At 46.7% G+C, this 20,100-nt stretch overlaps 3 protein-coding genes across 3 annotated transcripts; 2 read left to right on the top strand and 1 right to left on the bottom strand.

Annotated features, from left to right (window-relative positions):
• Window positions 1-6,177: 6,177 nt before the first annotated feature.
• BKA58DRAFT_317464 (saccharopine dehydrogenase) lies at window positions 6,178-7,443 on the bottom strand (the record flags this gene model as incomplete). Its single annotated transcript, XM_046167627.1, has 3 exons — window positions 6,178-6,882; window positions 6,930-7,332; window positions 7,385-7,443. 3 exons carry the CDS (start codon window positions 7,441-7,443, stop codon window positions 6,178-6,180), a joined length of 1,167 nt encoding a protein of 388 aa, XP_046024483.1.
• A 553-nt stretch (window positions 7,444-7,996) lies between these two features.
• BKA58DRAFT_318184 (high affinity sulfate transporter 1) lies at window positions 7,997-10,539 on the top strand (the record flags this gene model as incomplete). The annotated part of the gene is made up of 2 exons (XM_046167662.1): window positions 7,997-9,225; window positions 9,273-10,539. The coding sequence occupies 2 exons, from the start codon at window positions 7,997-7,999 to the stop codon at window positions 10,537-10,539; spliced, it is 2,496 nt and encodes an 831-aa protein (XP_046024482.1).
• Window positions 10,540-12,907: 2,368 nt separating this feature from the next.
• On the top strand, window positions 12,908-20,080 carry BKA58DRAFT_317236 (uncharacterized protein; the record flags this gene model as incomplete). Its single annotated transcript, XM_046167614.1, has 6 exons — window positions 12,908-14,049; window positions 14,195-14,786; window positions 14,837-15,133; window positions 15,954-16,793; window positions 16,845-19,237; window positions 19,291-20,080. Coding segments are annotated over 6 exons (6,054 nt in total), but the record flags the coding sequence as incomplete, so codon positions are not given.
• Window positions 20,081-20,100: the final 20 nt, after the last annotated feature.

Genomic DNA, 20,100 nt, shown 5'->3' with positions numbered 1-20,100 from the left:
TATAATATGTAAGTATACTTATAGTTACGTCTAGTCTATAGTAGTTAAATAAGAACTTTTTTAACTTCTAGTTAATTTATAGGTTATATTCTTATAACTAAAGTATTTCTAATATAATATTTTAAGTAGCTAATCTAAAGATATCTAGGTTTGATTTGTTCTAATATTCTTTAATGCTAAGTATTACTCTTATAACTTTATAAGTAATACTTATTTCATCTAGTATAAGTTACCTATTAGTAATATATAATATATAGCTATTTTTTTCTTTATTAGCCTAATCTTAGCCTAGAGTATTACTCTTCTAGAAATATAGCTTACTTATAATTCTAAATCTATAAATACCTATATCTATACTTTATTAAGCTTTATAGAGAGCTTAATAAGTATTAAGAAGTATATACTATTAATCTTCTTTCTAGCTTTTTCTATTAGAAATGCTAGTCTAAAAAAGTCTTTCTAAATCTATAGAAGTCTTTAGTAATTTAGTATTTATTATATTTTAGATATAAGTAGATATACTAGTAATTTTAGTTATATTTCTACTCTATAAACTTATATTTAGTTTTCTTATATACTATTTACATCTATATAATAGATTAGAGGTTATTATAACCTAGAAAGTAGAACGCTATTTATTTACTCTATAGGTAGATAGAATAGCTATCTATTATATATTTAAACTAATATTTACTATACTTAGGCGTACTATAAATTTATCTTAGATACTATTCAGTTTCTTACTTATTACTTATATAAATTATATAGGTATTATGTACGTATACTATTTATAAGAGCTTAACGTACTTAGAGTTTTAGTAGTCTAGCTAGTAATATATATTAGTAGCTTAGCTAATTTTATATACTTTGCGCTTATATAGTATTAGAGATATCTTAGGTACTTCTACTAGCTTAGTAGACTATTATATAGGTTTTTTCTATAAAGTCTACGCGTTTTTAGCTTATTTATATAACTTTTCTCTATCTTCTCTTTTCTTAGTCTAGAATTTATTTAGTAAGTTATAATATACATTAAACTTCTTAAATTTTTTAGTAAAGCTATGTAAGTTTAAAAAGATTATTTTAAATTTATTAAGATAGTATTATAGAATATTAATTCTAAATACTAAGTTAGTTAAGTATTATATTAGTTTCTTAGATAGAGGTGTCTATATAATAACTAGAGAAAGGTTCTTTTTATTTATTCCTACTAGTATAGTAAGACTATATAAGTTATTATATATAACTTCTAGAATATTAGAAGTTTTATATATATACGTAATATTATTTTTATTTAGAAGCTATTATAGCTAGTTAATACGTAGCTCTATTACTAGTATCTTATTACTAAGTATATATAGCGTAGCTAGTTAATAGTTCTTCTAGAACTTTTATTTCTTTCTAAACTTAGTTTAGTTAATCTTAGTAATTTATAGGTTCTTACAAAGTTTCTTAAGTTTACTTTCTTCTTTAGAGATATATTTCTCTAGAGTAATAAAAGTTAGGTTATCTAGCTTATTTATAATTTCTTTTTTAAATTCTTAGAAGTAGTAGTAAGCTAGAGTAATAATATTCTACTTCTTTTTATTAGTAGGTCTTATAGATTGTAAAACATTAAGCTATTTTACTACTCTACTTTAGCTTTTATAGGTCTATACTATATAACCTTCTTTACTATTAGTATAGTAGTTAAACTTTTTATTCTTACCTTTCTTATTACAAAACTTTAGTTTTCTAGATTTCTTATTAATATTATTAAGGTGTATAGGCTTATAGCTATTTATAGCGTAGAATTATAAAATTCTAAGTATATAGCTTTTTTAACGTTCTTAGTTAGAGTATAAATAGTAAAGTAGCTAACGCGCTTAGTTATTCTTATTTATATTTCTAAGTACTTATATTCTCTACGTAAATAGTTATTTTTCTAGCTATAGTCTATAGAGTTTATTATTAATATAGATTACTTTATTTATAAGTTTCTAAAGCGTAGTAACTTATTCTCTACTTTTTATAAGTTTCTATTATACCTAGAGCTTAAGACCTTATTTATATATTTATATTAAAGTGTTATTATCTTAGTTTACAGCTACCTAGCACTATTAGAATTTAGTAGTATAGTTAGTAGTAGAGTATATCTAACGTAGCTATTAGATTTTCTACTTAGTAATTACTATCTCTTAAAAGAGTAAGAAGACTTCTTATATCTTTATCTTAAAGGTATCTTAGTCTTTAACTAAGGTCTTAATATCTATATTATTATTATTTTTATCTATATATTATTAGATAAGAGGCGTAGTCTACTTCTTAGTATTTTTTTATAGAAAAGAAGTAGCCTAGATAACTTAGTTATTACTTTTAATCTTATTACTTTTAAAGTAGAAGTATTAGTCTAACTAGAGTAGCTAGTACTTAAGCTATTTTTAATTACTATTATAAGTATTAGACTTATTACTCTTATTAGAAGCTCTAGTAGTATAGAAAGTAGTAGAGATATCTATTTCTATATTACTTATCTTATAAGTATTTAAAATATTAAGATTATTCTTTAAGTTTATTCTTAGAGATAAGTAAGTAAGGTAGAATAAAGTAGTATACTAGCATAATTAGAAGATTAATATAATAGTATAGAGGTATAATAGCATAATTAGTAGATTAATATAATATTATAAAAAGTTTATAGAAAGAAGTATAATTCTTAGATTAGATACTAAAGTCTTATATAAAGTTAAATATACTAAACTATAAAGGTATAGTATTTAAGCTATATACTTATATAGTAGTTATAGTAACTTCTAATAATAGTAGGTATAACTTTCTAGTAGTAGTTATAATAGTTATAATTACTTCTAGTAATAGTTCTTAGTAAAGTAAGTAATAACTCTTAGTAGAGCAATTAGTTATATAACTACTAATAGTTATTGCCTTAGAGAATTATTATTCTAGTTCTAAGTTGTATAGCGTAGTTACAGCAGAGTTGTTAGCGTTTTAACTCTAGGTTGTAATAACTAGCTTTAGAATATATTAAATAATTACTACTTATTCTAATTATAAAAGAGCTATTAATTTAGGTATACTACTATATTAATAAAGTATTTTAGCGCGCTATTATCTGTAACATAAGATAGCGAAGGCGAAGTAAAGAGAATAGTTATATAATATACTTGCTTCTCTCGCTTAGGTCTTAGCCTAGAAACTTACTCTTAACCTGCGCTCTGCCTATAAAGAAAAGAATAAGAATTATTCTTCTTCTTCTATATATAACTACCTTTAGCAGCGTAGAAATATAGAGCTATTCTCTACTATTCTCTTGTAGTGTAAAGCAAGTACTATTGCCTATAACTACTTCTTACATTATCTAAGCGTAGTTTCTAATATATTTTAGTTTTTTATAGTATAATATATAGTAAGTATTATATTTTATTTCTAAACTTAAATTATAAGCTATATCTAAGCTTTTTTTAAGCTAGATTAGACTAGATAATAATATATAATATTCTACTCTATAATTAGTAGTTTACTAATTATACGTACCTTTTTAGTTGTATAGCGTAGTAGTGCAGAGCTATATTCTAATAGCTTCTTTTTAGTCTAATACTATATTACTATATTAGAGTATAGTAAGAGAGATAGAGTTTTAGTAGAGTCTTAGTAAAAGCTAGCTTCTTACTTATACTAACTACTTACTATACACCTACGTTAGTTTTAGTAGAGTCTTAGCAAAAGTAATCTATATACTTAGGTAGTCTACATACTTATAAAGCACGTTAAATTTTTTAGATATTCTAGTAAGCTATCTTTATAGTGTACTCTTAGTAACGTTATAGGTAGCTTTAGCGCGTTATAGCTTAAGTATTACGTCTTATTAGATAGCCTATAATGTAAGCTGTTTATCTCTTTTATCTAAAGTCTTTTCTACGTTGCTTAGTTAAGGCATTATAGTGTAATTAAAGTTTAGTTAGGTCTTAGAAAAAACGTTCCACTCGCTTGAAGGTTCTACTCGCTTATCTCCTACGTTATACAGAATGTATAATTTCCAGAAAGCTACATAAAGCGACGTGACTACTTTGTATAGCTACTACGCGCTGCAAGTGATCGACTTGGCTCTATCTTAACCGATGTTTGTGCTGGGCGAAACGCGGAATTAAGCACTTTATGCGGTCTAGACAAGGTGAAGACTAGTAATCCTCGGAGTGGCCATCCTTGCGCTAATTGGAGTGTAATTTGCTGGGCAGACCTTGGGTCGAGTGCCTTCTCTGGAGCAGGATTGGTATTTCACCATGGTACGGTTGACTGAAGTCAAGGGTTTCGCCAACACGGCGGAGGTTGAACGCATAAGATGCTAGGTATTCGTTCTTCGGATGTGGTTTATCCTCCCATGTTTTGCCCATTGCGTCGCTGAGAAGCTTTTTCTTAGCCTGAGACTGTCTGGACCGTTTAGCCCGGTCATTGCTGTACGCAATCTCTCATTCAGGCTCGCCCTGCATAAATCGATGAGCTCGTTCGAGGCACCGAGCATCTGCTGATGACAGAGCCAGAACCCAGCCACTCTTGGGGGGGGGGCAGACAATCTAGCGTGATAGGGCCACTCGCGGTCACGACTTAGAAGTCGTGGATCCCTTGCATTAGTCTGAGATGGAACTGGTCTTCTCTTCTTTGCAGTGAGCCATTGTGAGTGATGGGTCGGAATTCGTCGCCTCTGCTGATAAGCGGCAGATCGCAGAAGAGTCTGTATACTAAACGACCAGTCCATTGGGTAGACATCATGTTGTCGTAGCTTTTGTAACAGACTTGTCGAGAAGCTTCGGACCAGCTTGCCAGGAGTAGTCATACGCAAATGTTCTCTAGGCGCTCATCCGAGATATCGATCATGGTAGTAGCGTCGATACCTAAAGGTTTGTCCCACCACAGGAAGTAGACCGCCAGGCAGCACCAAGCGCGGGCAAACGTTATGATCTCCCGGACACTCAGCGGGTAGCCTGTGGCCAGTCGACGGATGGTCTGTATCACAAACCACAGCGCCTGTATCGACGCCAGACTCTTGAATGAAGCGTCGGCTTTGACTTTGTCGTGAATCTGATCCGGATCAATATCCGGGATCATGTCTTGTTCAAAATCTGTAAGCTTCAGTGCTCCGGCTGCTGTAAGTATTAAACGCTTGCGCTGACCGAAGAATCGCGTTAGGTCCCAAGCAGCTGCAGTCAAGTATAAACCCGCCCATGAGCACGTAGTGACTATCCAGTCTGGTCCACGGAAATGTTCTGGTGCGCTGAAAGGGCAGCGCTGGCTTTTTGATTGCATCATCTGCTGAATCGGATGGGGACAGTGCCTTGCTCATGTCCGTCTCAAGCTGGCTCGCGGCGCTCCATTGGACCAGGGCGACGTCGGTAACCTTTGCCGTGTATGGGTTAGCTTGTGAAACCTTATAATAACCAATTATAACATTCACCAGTCCTAGACCAAAGATTCCAATTAGTATCCAGATCAGCTGCTTCAGCAGCTTTTGATATCGCTTTGTTCTCCCCTTCTCCGGAGTGTTGAGATATAAGCAGGTATAGACACAGAGGTCAAGCGTAAGAATACAACACGACAGCAAGTCAAAGGTGTTTTTCTCGGTAGGAGATGAGTGCCAAGTTGCAGTCGCGCTAGGATTTGCGACATCAAGAGGTTGCCACATACTGATGGTCGACACGATCGCTGTATATGAGGTTGTAATCTAGCGTTACGGCCCAGAAACCAAAGGCTGAAGCTTGTCAGGGCAAGGCTTGATTGTAATGGATGTGATGGGATGGGTGGGGCTACGAACAAGGAAGTCTAGCTCGGTGTTGTCCATGCCTGTTACACTGCTAAAGTGCACGATAATCCAAGCGCAACGGGTAACGCAATACTTGCGGCTTGGCTACTGTGAAGAAGCGCAATCTTAAATAACCTAATCTGCAACTCATGAGCATCGTTGACCTAACACCTATAGACGACGTGCTTCGTGAGAGTTTGCGGCATTTGGGCTTCTTTGCTAAGACTTCGTGGAATGTGAGTTTGATTTGCACAGCAAGCATCGATTGAACTGAGAGAGCACCGGTTGGAGTTCTGTTGGCTGTGCCATGCATATGGTGATTCATTTTTATTTCTTATTTCGTAACTTCATATCAGCGTTGATAAGCTTACTGCAAGCTGGAAATCCTATACCTCTTTCTTGGGAACACCACCAGGTAACGTTTGGACTTTCTCCTGGAACAGCTTCTCTGCGCCTTGCCATACTGGTGTAGATGCTCGGTCCTTAAGGGCCATGAGGCTGGGCAACAGAGCGTTGCTGAAGGCCTCTGATGACTCACGGGGTAGCGCAGACGGCAGGTGGTCGATGGAGATGACGGACAACCTGGGGCCGTCACCCTCAACAGAGACCTCAACTGTGGGCTTGTCGAAGGTGGTGTTGATGTCGTAGATGGGAATGGGGTTGTGTGGGTTTGTGGTGTCGCATGAGACATCGCAGACAACGCTGAGTCTGCGGTTCGGTGACTGGAGGCTCTCCTTGCTGACAAAGGGCGGGATGGGCTTGGAGAGGTAGATGCAGTTGACAAAGATGTCTGACTCAACGATCTCGGGGTAGGGGCCGTCGCGCTCCTTGGTCTCAGCCAAATCCCACTTCTTGATCTCGGGGCAGCCGATCTTCTCCAGCAGGTCGACAGCACCGGAGCCGCATCGCCCGAGGGCACCTAGCACTAGACTGGTGGGCTTGTGACCAGCAACCTTCTCACCGGCGGCGACATCATCCTTGAGCTGGGAGATCAGCTCGCTCTCATTGTTGTAGTATCCCCGTCCTTCAGTGAAGGTCTCTAGGCCGGGAAGAGGTTCGCCCTTGGGGTGAGTAAGTTGCCATGACCAGGTCTAGCAGATGTCAGTATGGTGGCAGTGTAGCAGTCAACTCGACTAACCTTGATGGCCAGGGCAGCGCCGACGAAGCCCGCGTGATAGCCAAAGGCCGCAACGCGCCTGCCCGATTCATCCTGCAGGAACTCGAGGTCATACAGGGTGCCTCCACCGCGGGGAAACCTAGCAAGGACGTTCTCCCAGCCGCCCTGCTGCTTGTAACAATGCGCAAAGTGAACGAAAGTGTGCTCGAGCGGGAACTTGTCCTCGGGTAACTCCTTCAGGCCGATGATGATGCGGTCGTCCTTGGGCGCGTTCTTGTATGCGCCTTCCTCGATGAGGGTCGCACCTGCCTGCTCAAATTCCTCATCTTTGAAGATGCGGGCATAGTTCGGGTCCTTGGGCGAGCGCTCGACGACGACGGGGTAGCCAGCATCGAGCAGCTTCTTAGTCGTGGTGGGAGTGAGGCTGGGAGTTCTGTCAATTCAGTGCGTACATGGAAATGGTCTAGTGTACTAACCATGAACGGTGCTCAAGAGGTTTGGCCTCTGCGCGGGCGTGTAGTGTAGGGAACGACATGGTGTGTGGTAGATGAGTGCACGTCTTTGGATGTTCAAGAAGAGTGCTCAATTCAATTGCGTCTCTGAACGACGTACTCTACTTATGAGTGCAACGGATCTCGGAGTGTGGGGAATGGCCGGCGCGGACTGAAGCCAGACACGATGACTCCATGGCCTTTTTCGCCGGGCTCCAAATTCGAGCTCCGAGAACGGCGCTACTGCAGGGCTGCACCGTTGGGCCATAGAGAGCTCCGATGACATAGCCACAGCCGCGACGTGAGGCGTGAGGCGTGAGGCGTGAGACATATTTGACCAGTAGTGGCACGTGCATTGCGTGACGGCCGGCGGCGCTGGACTGCTCTGAGCAAGCTAGGTGGGATCCTCTGCCGGCGTTGAAAATGCGCTGCACCACGACGTCCATGCTTTTCCCTCGTCTGTTGTGCCTCGGGAGCGCTATGGTTGCTGCTGTGAAAAGCTGCTCGCCCTCGCGTCGCCGTCCATAGTACGGCTATTACCTTGCCTCCGATTCGCTGGTGCTTGCACCTCGACCATCACCATCGCTATCGCGCAGTATGGCTTCACATTCGCGCGACTCGTCCAATGCCAGTGCCCGGCACGCACACGCGCCTTCGACGCCCAGCCAGCTCCGTCAGGCTCATGCACCCTCGGACAGGTCCAGCTCGCCCGAGGAAACCATGCGTCCCCGCCGCTACCACGACAACGACGACGACGAGCCCCAGCCGTCCAGCAGCGCCGCGCCCCACGACCTCGACTTCTCCACCGACGGCATTCACCCGACGACGGATGCCGCGTCGGCACACTCGACCCACGAGGAAGTCGCTCCCCGCGGCGGCATCATCGAGATCGACCTCGAGCCCACGGTCCGCACGCGCTTGCTGAACCAGCAGGACTGGGGCACCTTCAACCGGGCCGAGGGACGGCCGGCGGCACATCGCAACTATGGCAGCTTCGCGGGCAGCATCCACTCGGAGCAGAGCTTCGGCGGCAGCTTTCCTGGCATACGCGAGACGGCAGAGGGCGATGCCCCCGACGAGGCACATGCCCTCCTGGGCGACGCCTTTGCAGACGGCGTCCTGAATAAGGGGAGCGGGCAGAAGATGAGCACGACGCGCTGGCTCGCTGAGCGCCATGGCATCAAGGACAAGCGCATGATGTACCTCAAGTACTACATCCCCATCCTCAACTGGACGCAGCAGTACAAGTGGCGCTACTTCAAGGGCGACCTCATCGCAGCCATCACCATGGCCTCGTTCTATATTCCCATGGCCCTCTCCTATGCCTCCAACCTCGCCCATCTGCCGCCCGTCCACGGTCTCTACAGCTTCGCACTGAATCCTCTAATATACGCCGTGCTTGGCACCTGTCCGCAGATGATCGTTGGTCCCGAGGCACCTGGCTCCCTCCTCATAGGCGAGATCGTGCGTGAAAACATTAAGAAGGGTACTACCGGCGACAACGACGGTAGACGTAATGCGGAGATTGCGGGCATCGTGACATGCATGGCCGGTGCTTTCATCCTTATCGCCGGCTTCTTCCGACTCGGTTTCCTGGACAATGTCTTGAGCCGACCCTTTTTGCGAGGCTTCATCAGCGCCATCGGTGTAGTCATCTTTGTAGACCAACTCATTCCCCAGATGGGGCTCGCACGACTGGCTGCCGATCAAGTCTCTCACGGCAGTTGCTTGGACAAAGTCGTCTTTCTCTTTCGCAATGTTGGACGCGCTCATGGACTCACATGTGCCATGTCCTTCACTGCCTTCTTCATTATCATGTTCTTCCGGTATGTAGCGAGACACTCTTCATGCTGACCTCACTAAACAAATACAGAGAGTTCAAGAAGCGACTACAACCACGATACCCAAATGTCGCCTACATCCCCGACCGATTTGTTGTTGTCGTGTTATCTGCGCTGCTTACCTGGAAATATGGCCTCGATCAAAAGGGTCTCGCTGTCCTTGGAGAGGTTAATTCCAGCGCCAAACTATTCACCGTTCACTTCCCTTTTGAGACGTCGCATCTCAAGTATGTGTCTGACGCCATCAACACGGCCTTGATTATTGCTATGCTGGGCTTCTTTGAGTCCTCAGTTGCTGCCAAGTCGCTGGGCAGCGGTGACCACACCAAGGACGGCGTTCAAATGCCATTGAGTGCAAACCGAGAGCTTATTGCCCTAGGTACAGCAAACATCACTGGTGGACTCTTCATGGCGCTTCCAGCTTTCGGTGGGTACGGTCGCTCCAAGGTCAATGCATCAACTGGTGGATTGACACCGATGAGCTCAGTCTTGTTATCCATCATCACTATTCTGTGTACTGTGTTCATGCTGCCATACTTTTATTTCTTACCCAAAGGCGTTCTCTGCGCCATGGTGTCGGTCGTAGCCTACTCGCTTGTTGAGGAAGCACCACACGATGTCAAATTCTTCCTCAAAATCCGCGGCTGGTCGGAGCTCATTCTCATGGGCCTCATTTTCGTCATCACCATCGTCTGGGATCTGAAACGTGGTATCGGTGTTGGTATCGGTCTCTCCATACTGCGTTTGATTCGTCATTCAGTCCGCCCACGCATTCAAATTTTGGGCCGCGTGCCGGGGACCACAAACCAATTCTCCAACGCGGAACATCACCCCGGAGATGTTGAGTTCATCGAAGGATGCCTGATTGTCAAGATTCCGGAGCCTCTGACCTTTGCCAACACAGGCAATCTGAAGACCCGTCTGCGTCGCCTGGAGGACCATGGCACGGAGAAGGCACATCCTGCCCTACCGCGTGTTCGCCGTGCAGAACACAACAAGAACATCATCTTTGATGTTCATGGCGTGACATCGCTCGACGGCGCCGGGGCCCAGGTTCTGGCTGAGATTGTAGAGTCTTACAGGAAGCGAGATGTCAGGGTCTTCTTCTGCAGGGTCCCGCAAGAGTCCAGTCCCGTCTACCAGTTGTTCGACAAAAGTGGTATTATCGAAATGTGTGGCGGCCCAAGACACTTTGTCCAGAGTGTTGAGGAGGCGCTTCGCATGACCGAACTGGAGCGACTGACTGAAGAATGGGCAAGCTCTGCGGAGAGCTCTCGGGCTGTATCCAGCCGAGCTTGAGTCACTCGAGCGGCACATGTAACTTTTTGGTGTTCAGGCGATGAATGAAAGTAGGTCACCACAGTGGATGACCGTTGGAATATATGAAGACCCCGGCGCGATGCGTAATGCCGCCGTGGCACCCTGAGTCGATCTGGTTCAAAGGCAAACATGGCGTCACATGTGCACCCACGGGCAAAGGATGTGTTCTTCTCAGGCCAAGAACTGATCGCGTGTTCACCAAATAAATCTTGCATGGATGCATCGAGACGGGGGCGTCATCGTGGTCAAAAGGTCTGATGGACCTATCGATAAACTTGATTCACGAAGCGCTGGACAGGACTGGGGGTGACTCTCGGGCGGGTTCTTGCAGGGGGCTCATCGTATAGAGTGGGCAGTGCAGGCATGCGCCTCAGCCTTATCCCTGTTATTGTCTGATGTCAGATCAGACGAAAGGAAACCCGACCGCATGTTTAGCCAGCGCCGTTGATCGCTTTATTCATCAATTGAATCATGCATCAGGTGGATGGCATCGTTGTGGTTATAGCAGCTTGGTCAAGAGGTTCGATAGCTCTATTGATACACTTTCCGTCATAACATGATGTCTTCCTCCAAACGTCCGTCGCCATGAGCGTCTGCCTGAGCTCTCGTACCTCTTTGTCGCAATAACCGCATTTCTTTGATCATGGCACGTTTCGTGCGTTCTACCAGGCTTTACAATCGCATTTGCCTAAACAGGCAAGCGGCTTTCCCGTCTATGAGGCGCTTAGGCAGCTATATGTCGTCCTCATCTTCTTCTTTGACATCTAGCTATCTCTCCCTGTCACGCGTTAGATACCGGAATGTTTCGACAAGATTCTTGACTTACGGTTGAAAGTTTTCGCGGCGCGATGATACAGTAAGAGTTCTGCATTATCTCCAATGCTCGTCAGTCCTTGATCACAAGGTTTACAAATCCTGCGAGATGAGCCCTACTCACATGTATGTCATAGGTTCCTGCCCCGAATTTGATCCTTAGAAGTGCTGCCAACTTCGCTGGATCGATGTTACTCCCCGATATCGATTGCGCATCTTCAAGGTCCGACAGATCATCGTCCTCGTCGTAATATCTTATTGAAGGCGTTGATACCTTAACGTATGCGACTTGTTTAGACGATGTCATTGATGCCGCTTCCGATACACCGTTCAGTTGTAAGTAAGGAGTTGTGAAGAAAATTGTGCTCTATATCTTCTTCCATGAGGGGAGGACTCCATCAGCGTATATACATACATGTTATGAGGTTGTGAGCGGGCTGAAGAGCGCGTGCATTGCCCTTTTCCAGCTGAAAGGTACAAACATCAGCTGCGCCACGTCCTTCGGGACAACAACCCAAACAGTTGACCGGCTGAGACATTGTGGGGCCAATCAGATGTATCCGTCTCAATGAGGGGGGCAGTGAAGCAGCCACTTCTCACAACCCCAGGCACTGGACTCGAAGACGGGCGACTACCACGCGCGACTGACCGCTCAGCCTTGTGCGGCTCGAGGTCCTTCATGAGGCACCCACATATAACAATGCGATACGCCGTAGGGGCTGTTTCAAAACTCAGACAGTTGTCTTTGTGCAGTGGACAATGCCTCCCTTTGCTCTGCGCGTATCCAGGGCGGATGCCCCGCCAAACGAGGCGAGTCGGAGTCCGGTCAAAGGCTCCGCCCCTCCAAGCCTCGCGAGCACACAACGACGTACGGCTCAACCCGAAACCCACAATCCGCAACTGTCAAATGAAGCAAGAGAGGGAGTGGCTGTACCAAATCAATCAGTGTCTGATGTGTTAGTACCTGGCCCGTGGCTACCTGTTCTTGGACTTGAACCTATTTCGCCACGGCCTGCAAATCGACCGGACCCAAGTGGTCACTGCCTGAGCGACGATGGTCTTGGACCAAATCAGCACTCAATAAGTCCACACGCTGCGCCACGTCGTGACTCTTTGCATAGGTCATCGGACGGTAGCGTGAATGATGACGACAGCCCTCTGTCTTTTCGCAAGTCACGAGCATTGAATTGTGACTCGGATGCCATCGATGCGCACACAGACAGGAGCGCATGGCTGACTGCACAATATCGTGGCTCGCCATCCTCATCCACGACATGGGTTGATCATCATCCAATAGGGGTCCCCTTGCTCGACGAAGACACAGAAGCGGGAGCGGAAGATGCGCAATGGGAAAGTGATGAGGTATGCTTCGTCTTGAGAACCCACAGCTGAGCCTTTCTGACCGCAGTCCCTTTAGCTTGCCTCACTCGGCCATTCCCGCTCCTTCTCAGAAGAGTCATGGAATCCCGTGCGCGGCTATACGTCGTCGCTAGGCCCTCCGGTCTTTCGGAACCTTTTGGTTTCACCCAAATTAAGCGTCACGAATATCTCAGACGCTGGCGATCAACAGCAATTGCATGAAGAACGCACTCTTCAGCGCCCAGAAGACTCATTGGACGAGGATTTAGCGCAATCATTGGCCTCGTTGTCACCTCTAGACGATAAGTATGAGCTACAACAGGAGATCTTAGATGCACGCCAGAGTACACGAGAAATCGAGAGCCAGACCGAGACATTTGTTTCCAAAGCCAAACTGCGTCATGTGATAACGGCCGAGGCTGTGACGCGTGAACTAACAAGAACTGCGACGCAACTTTCACCCGAGCAAATCAAGTTCTACGCAAGGACGGTGTGCGCAGAAACGGAGGATGAGGGGCATAAGGGAACGACCAAAATCACGACGTTCCGCAAGATTTTTGCACTTTTGGTTCTAATCGAAGCTGTTTCTTCCGTCGTGGACTTCGTGAGAGAGGAAGTCACTGATCAAGATCTACCCCTCGTGAAACATGATCGAACCGGCGAATTATATCGCAAAGGTGGTCAGGTTTCAGTTCCTCGTGGCTGCTTCAAGGGGTGGTCACCCTTGAAACTAGAGAATTTCCAACGCTATCAATGGTGGCTACTTGCGACATACTTCTCGCCACCCGACGGTGACGGGGTAGTAAAGAACTACAAACTTCAAGACCAACACATCCTTCCATTTCTCACCCCAGGGAATGCCCTAGGTCAGCCCATTGACAAGACTGGTGGTTATGGAAGGGTAATAATGGTGAACATACCCTCTGATCACCACAATTTCAGTGATAAGCGGCTCTGTGAGCGCGGGTTCGCCATCAAACAGCAACTCTACGAAGAGCATCGTGACGCCTATAAGAGAGAGATAGATATACTGATGAAGTTCAGCGGCGGGCGAAGTCATCCACACATTGTGTCCTTGCTTGCAACTTATGAACAGTTCAACCGATTTAATCTGATCTTCTACCGCGCAGAAGGTGATCTCTTCGACTATTGGAAGAAGCTCAAGCCGCACCCGGCTCTCCACCACAGCAATCTCAACTGGTTCGCCAAGCAGTGCAGCGGGCTTGCCGAGGGCCTGTCGAAACTTCACAAGCTCCTATCGTTCACCAAACCTCAGCCTAAGATCGAGGAGGAGCAAGTGGAAGACTCACACGGTATGTCATTTCGATACAAGCGAAAGATCCGAAAGAACTGCTCTGTCGCCACTTGGCGGGCGACGTTTTGCTGGACACTGCGCGTTACAGAACTAATGCATTGCAGACATTACCGGGAACATTTCTACTGGATTGGAAAAAAGTGTGAGATTCGCGCCATTGAGCGAGAGGGTCGACACAGGCTCGTCGATGCTCTCAAACGGTGTAAAAGAGCGTCCGACGAGCCCATTCAGATCGCCCAACGACTTTGACGATCATGACCTGCCGTCGCATAGCCATCAACTATACGATTCCGGAAACAGGCAAAAGAAAGTTTACGGTCGTCATGGCGACATCAATCCCAACAATATCCTTTGGTACGACGATGGCGATAGCGACGTCGATGGTCGCACATTGCAGGGGACGCTCAAGATCACCGACTTCGGACAAGCTGAGATCCACTCACTGGAGAGCAAGACCAATCGTCGAGAAACGCCTAATACAATGACTTACCGACCTCCCGAATGCGATTTGCCCAATGCGGATATGCGGCAATCTTACGATATTTGGTGTTTGGGTTGCGTTTACCTTGAATTTGTGGCTTGGTTGCTGGGGGGTCGTGAGCTCGTGAGAAGATTCAAGAGGTTGAGGACGATGGCTGACTACTTCCATCGATTCACAACTGTTGATACATTCTACGAAGTGGAGAAAGACCCTGAAGCTCCTGGGATACGGGCCAAGGTAAACTCAAGAGTTACCGCCGTATGTTGCTCCTTCTGATGTTACAGCGCCCAGCTAACCAACTGCAATAGTTTATCCAAGAGCTACATCGTCACTCGAACTGTACGGCTTACGTGCACGATGTACTGAACTTGATACAGTTCGACATGCTGTTAGTAGACTCAAGAGAGCGCAAATCTTGCATGAACTTGTGGCGAACATTAGACGACATGTATGCCAGGTGTTGCCGCAACGAAGAATATGCGACGACGAGCAACCCTTGGTGCAACATGAGATCTACCGAATCAGCAGTCGAGCGCTACGTTGTGTACAATCCGGAGCAGGCTATTCAGGATGATCTACCAAGTCCAAGATCAGAAGCTCCAGCAGTCCAACCTGTCGCATCGAGAAGGAGACGGTTGAGTCGCATACCCATACTCAAGTCTCCCACCCTGGCATAATTCCGGATGATGTGTTTGGAAGTTTTTTCACATTCAGGACGAGCCTCGGAGGCCCGGGAGCGACATGGAGGTGTTCGTGTTCCTTGTGTTCCCTTACCAAAACCCCTTAATCACCATACGGGCAAGACATCAAGATTGGTGCTTGCAGAGCGTCCTCATCGCATGAAGCACCAGATCAGGTCACCATGTAGACTAATTTTGCACTTGCGCTTTGCATCTGCTTGGTAAAGCGACTTGAGCCAGCTGCGCATCAGCTAGATTTTGGCAGAGTACTGAGGAAACTCAGGTATGCGGGGTTCATGTCGCGAGACTATGTGAGAACGATGAGCCCGCTGATCACTGTGTTCGTAATTGCGAGAGGTGTGCACAATTGCTTTTTTGCCCTCCCCCACGCAGGCGTTCATGCGTTTCAGGGAACAGGTGGGGTCCATATGCACCTCGCCTGTGGGGTCCAATATTTACTGCGTCCTTTGAACGCTTTGGGCCATTATCCCGTCTTTCACAGCTGAGCTGAGCTTCGTTCACAAGGCTGAGCGTCACTCACGGCATTAACATCCCGGGGCTTCTACTCTGATTTGATCATCGTACCAATGTGGCGCACACCCATCACAAATCGGACCTCAGCTTGTAGGCGGCTCTGCAGATTGATCGCATGTCATAAGGTGTTACATGTGTCCGTGAAACCTGGCTTTGCCGACCCGTAGGTAGAGCGCGACTTCGTCCCGAACAGCAACCTCTCGATATTCAGCATACCTTGTTTGCGCATGTTCGTGTCAAACCTGAAGGGACATGTGTGAATCGAACCAGCGCGATGTTTGCCAATACTGCCCTGTTCTTGACGTTCTTGTTCGTCATTGGCTATCTGGTGCGGGGCAACAAAGCGCGTGCGATCCGGCCGACTCGACCCGAGACTTTCATCAACAACAAGGAGGAACACACCGAGACACTCGCTCTAGCGCCCGGATTGAGCGACGATGAACTAGAAGGTCTCATTCCACCCAAGACCTCAGGCCCTGATCTAGTCGGCACGATACTCAGTCGTTTCGTAGCAGCAACGTTCCACGATCCAAACCGCCATTACTTACCTGAAAATGCGATAAAGGAGATCATCGTCCAAACAGCGATCGAACAGGAGCTGGCTAAGATTGAAAAGTCTACAACAGAGCAAACTATCAAGTGGGATCGCGCACGTCGGTCTCAGCTCGCGACATGGATCCGTACCAAGGCCCCCAAGGTATTCGCCATCACTATACAATGCGACTTTGAACCATACCATCTGCTACTAGCCATGGCTATGTTTCAAAGATGCGGGTTCACTGATGAGAAACTACCAATGGTTGACAAACCGCCAAGTCAACTTACATTTCCTCCGCAGATCTGGAATCAACTCAAACTTGTCAACTTCCTAGAGAATCAGTGGAAGTGTTTAGCTCCAAGGTTCATACGACAAAAATATGGCTATGACCTGAAAGCGCAATGCATATTTCCATTCACTTCAGACGGTACAGTTCCAAAAGATGGCGCTTTCAGCTCCGTTTATCGGGTCACGATACACAAAGACCACCATGAGTATCCGGAGATACAGCAGGTATGTTAGCGATAGCGTGAGCTAGATTTAATAGGCTGACCTCTTAAATAGGTGGCGCTTAAGGAACTCAAAGTGCCGCAAGGAGGGGACCAAGCTGCTGGGACCGACCGGGCTTGGAACTGGGAGGCGACTGCTCTCGAGGCCATCAGAAAGCTCAATCATACCCACATCGTGAAATGTATAGCAGCTATTCGGAGAGGTCACAGCCGTTACTTCATGTTTCCCTGGGCCGATGGGGACAGCTTGCGTGAATTCTGGAACAACACGCCACGAGAGGCTCCAAACGCTTGTATCATCGAGCACACCATCGTTGAACTCAGAGGTATTGTCGACGCCTTGGATCAACTACACAATTTCAACAGCGGTCGACCAGAACATGATAGCGGAGCCAATGGCTTGACGATACGAGTGAACGACCCAAGCGTTGTGGAATCGCATCTGAGCGGTGGAAGTGATGCCGGTAGCGAGAATGGGCTTGATAACGAGGTGGATGACTACAAGAACGCGGGAAATGCGGAGTCCATCAGACATGGCGATTTGAAGCCAGAGAATATCCTGAGGTTCCTTACTAATGATCACAAGTCTGGCCTGGGCACTCTGAAGATCGCGGACATGGGCCTGGCTAAGCGGCATGTAGTAGCGACGCAGGAACGAGGGAAAGCAACAAGCACCAGGTATGGCACCCGACGATACGAAGCGCCTGAAACTGTTACTGGTGAGAATGCACGCTCCCGACTCTATGACATCTGGTCGATGGGATGCATCACGTTCGAGTTCATCATCTGGATTCTATACGGCAATGACGAATTGAACAACTTCTACAAACAGATCGAGGGTAATGCACAACAGATTTGCCAGTACTACGAAGTTTTGGACGCGAGCGAACCGGAAAGTGCTAGAGTTCACCCTGTGGTCTTGAAGTGGATGGATCACATTCAGACTAAGGATCCTGAGTGTTCAGCAGGGCAGATCTCAGCGACCAAAGATTTGCTCAAGATTGTACGCGAGATGTTACTAGTCGTCAATCTACCACCCAATAGAAAGAGTGGTACTCTGAGTGGTCGACCTCTGCTCCCTCCAGCACTCGGTCAATCTGTCACACGCTATCGAGCTACGGCTGCGCAATTTCGTGACGAGCTTGATGTTATATTGAGGAAACAAAACGTGTCCAGCTACATGTTTACTGGAAAAGACCGCACCAACGTCAGAACGCCGACCTTCACGGCCCCGATGCTATCGCCCAACAGTGCTAATCTCCCTTTGAACAACCTACCACCCCCAGGGTCGCTCAAGAGTGGAGTGCTTGGTCGACCTATCGGCGCTGACTACACCCTTCCGCCTCTCAAAGACTGGGAGTTTCAGATCGATAACAACTTCGCTGACAAACTTGTCGCAAGTGTCGATGTACAGGAATTTGTCCCGCAAACATCCTCCCATCCTCAACTATGTGGCTCATGCTTGACGCAAGATTTCTTAAAAGGCGGTTTCAGCATTGAAGAGCGGGTATCAGCATTGGAAGATCGCGCTCCACAATGCGATTTGTGCAGAATGCTGTACGAAGTTCACAATCAAGCCGAAGAGCCCAAGGGAGATCGAGCAGTATTCCAGCGAGATCAGTCAAATATCATCATGACGGGCGACTCATATCCCGTTCTTTCTTTGATCCGAAGCCCAGAAGCGGACCTCCCGTGTCCGATCCAAACTGGCTTCCCAGAACTCCCAGAACCCGGTTCAGACGTCTTTTTCAGCATCATAAAGCTGTGGCTCAAAGACTGCGATACGCATCACACAGGATGTGAGGGAATGTCCCATAGCCTGCCGACAAGACTCCTCGACGTGGGCACTATCAGTACGCCCATGCTGCGCCTCGTCGAGACGAAGCGAGAGCAGATCCCGAGCAAACAGTACGTTGCACTGTCGCACCCCTGGGGAGACACCACAAAGTACACACCGTTTTGTACCCTGCCAGATAATCTAGATGACCATCTTCAAGCCATTCCCGAAGGAGATCTTCCAGCGACCTTTCATGACGCTGTCAACTGTACACGAAAGATTGGCATTCGCTATCTGTGGGTAGATTCGCTGTGCATCATTCAAGGTGAGCACGGAGATTTCAATGATGAGTCGAAGAATATGGAGGCAGTCTTTAGTGGAGCGTATTGTGTACTCGCTGCAAGCAGAGCAAGCAATCAACGTGATGGCTTTCTTGATCCCAGGCCACAGCGCGAGTATATCACTCTTCAACGAGACAACGAGAATCCTCTCTTTGTCTGCAAGACTATCGACAACTTCAGTAAAGATGTCATCGAGGGGTCGTTGAACAAGAGGGGTTGGGTGTTGCAAGAGCGCGCGCTGGCACGACGGACCATCTACTTCACGGAGAACCAGACGTACTTCGAGTGTGGCCAGGGTGTTCGGTGCGAAACACTGGCCAAACTGCACAAGTAAGTCGTGATAAGTTCCATTGCTTGCTCGATCATCACTGACCCAAAGCCAGCAATATGGCCGATTTTCTTGGTGACCCAAACTTCCCGAACAAGGCCATGCGAGCCAATCGCGCACGGAAGATTGCTTACTTTCAAGGCCTCTACAAGCAATACTCTCGTCTAGACTTCACCCGCTACTCCGACCGTCCTTTTGCCATTGCGGGTCTCGAGAAGCGCCTACAAAGTGCGTTCAACACACGAGGGGCGTTTGGCATCTTTGACGATGGAGATAAAGAAGACGGCGGGCTCTTCCATCGAAGTCTTTTGTGGCAACGCGGCGAGGAAAAAGGAGATCTTCCGAACATGCCACCAATTGAGTTCCCACCAGCGCGCAAGGTGAAAGTCCCAAGCTGGTCCTGGATGGCGTACCGAGGTGGCATAGATTATATCGACCCACCGTTCGATCAAGCAGACTGGGAGCGCACCGAAATAATCCCACCTTGGACTCGCGGTAGCAACAAACACTCCATGACGAATACAGGTCCCCAGGAGGATGAAATTGCCATCATAGCTCGCGTCCGCGACTTCAAAGTGGCGGGGCGATTGCCAGAAGAGGTCAAGATAACGTATGATGCCGAAAGGACAAGTGCGAGTGACGGCCAGGTCACGCAGTGTGTCATCGTGGCGAAAATGAAGGGCGGAAGCTCGAATTTGCTGAGGCGATACTACGTCTTGCTTGTCACAGCGACTCAGGGGCTATCAGGGAGGGGCGAGAAGAGGTATAGGAGGGTCGGAGCAGGGTTCATGCTGGGAAAGTACATCTCGTTAGAGGGGGAGGGTATTGCGGGGAGAATCGTTTGATGAAGTCATTGATTTTTTGC

This window comes from Alternaria rosae (genome assembly GCF_020736505.1).
Source record: "Alternaria rosae strain MPI-PUGE-AT-0040 chromosome Unknown BKA58scaffold_6, whole genome shotgun sequence".
Lineage (NCBI taxonomy): Eukaryota > Fungi > Ascomycota > Dothideomycetes > Pleosporales > Pleosporaceae > Alternaria > Alternaria rosae.
This window is presented reverse-complemented; position numbering and strand designations above follow the sequence as displayed.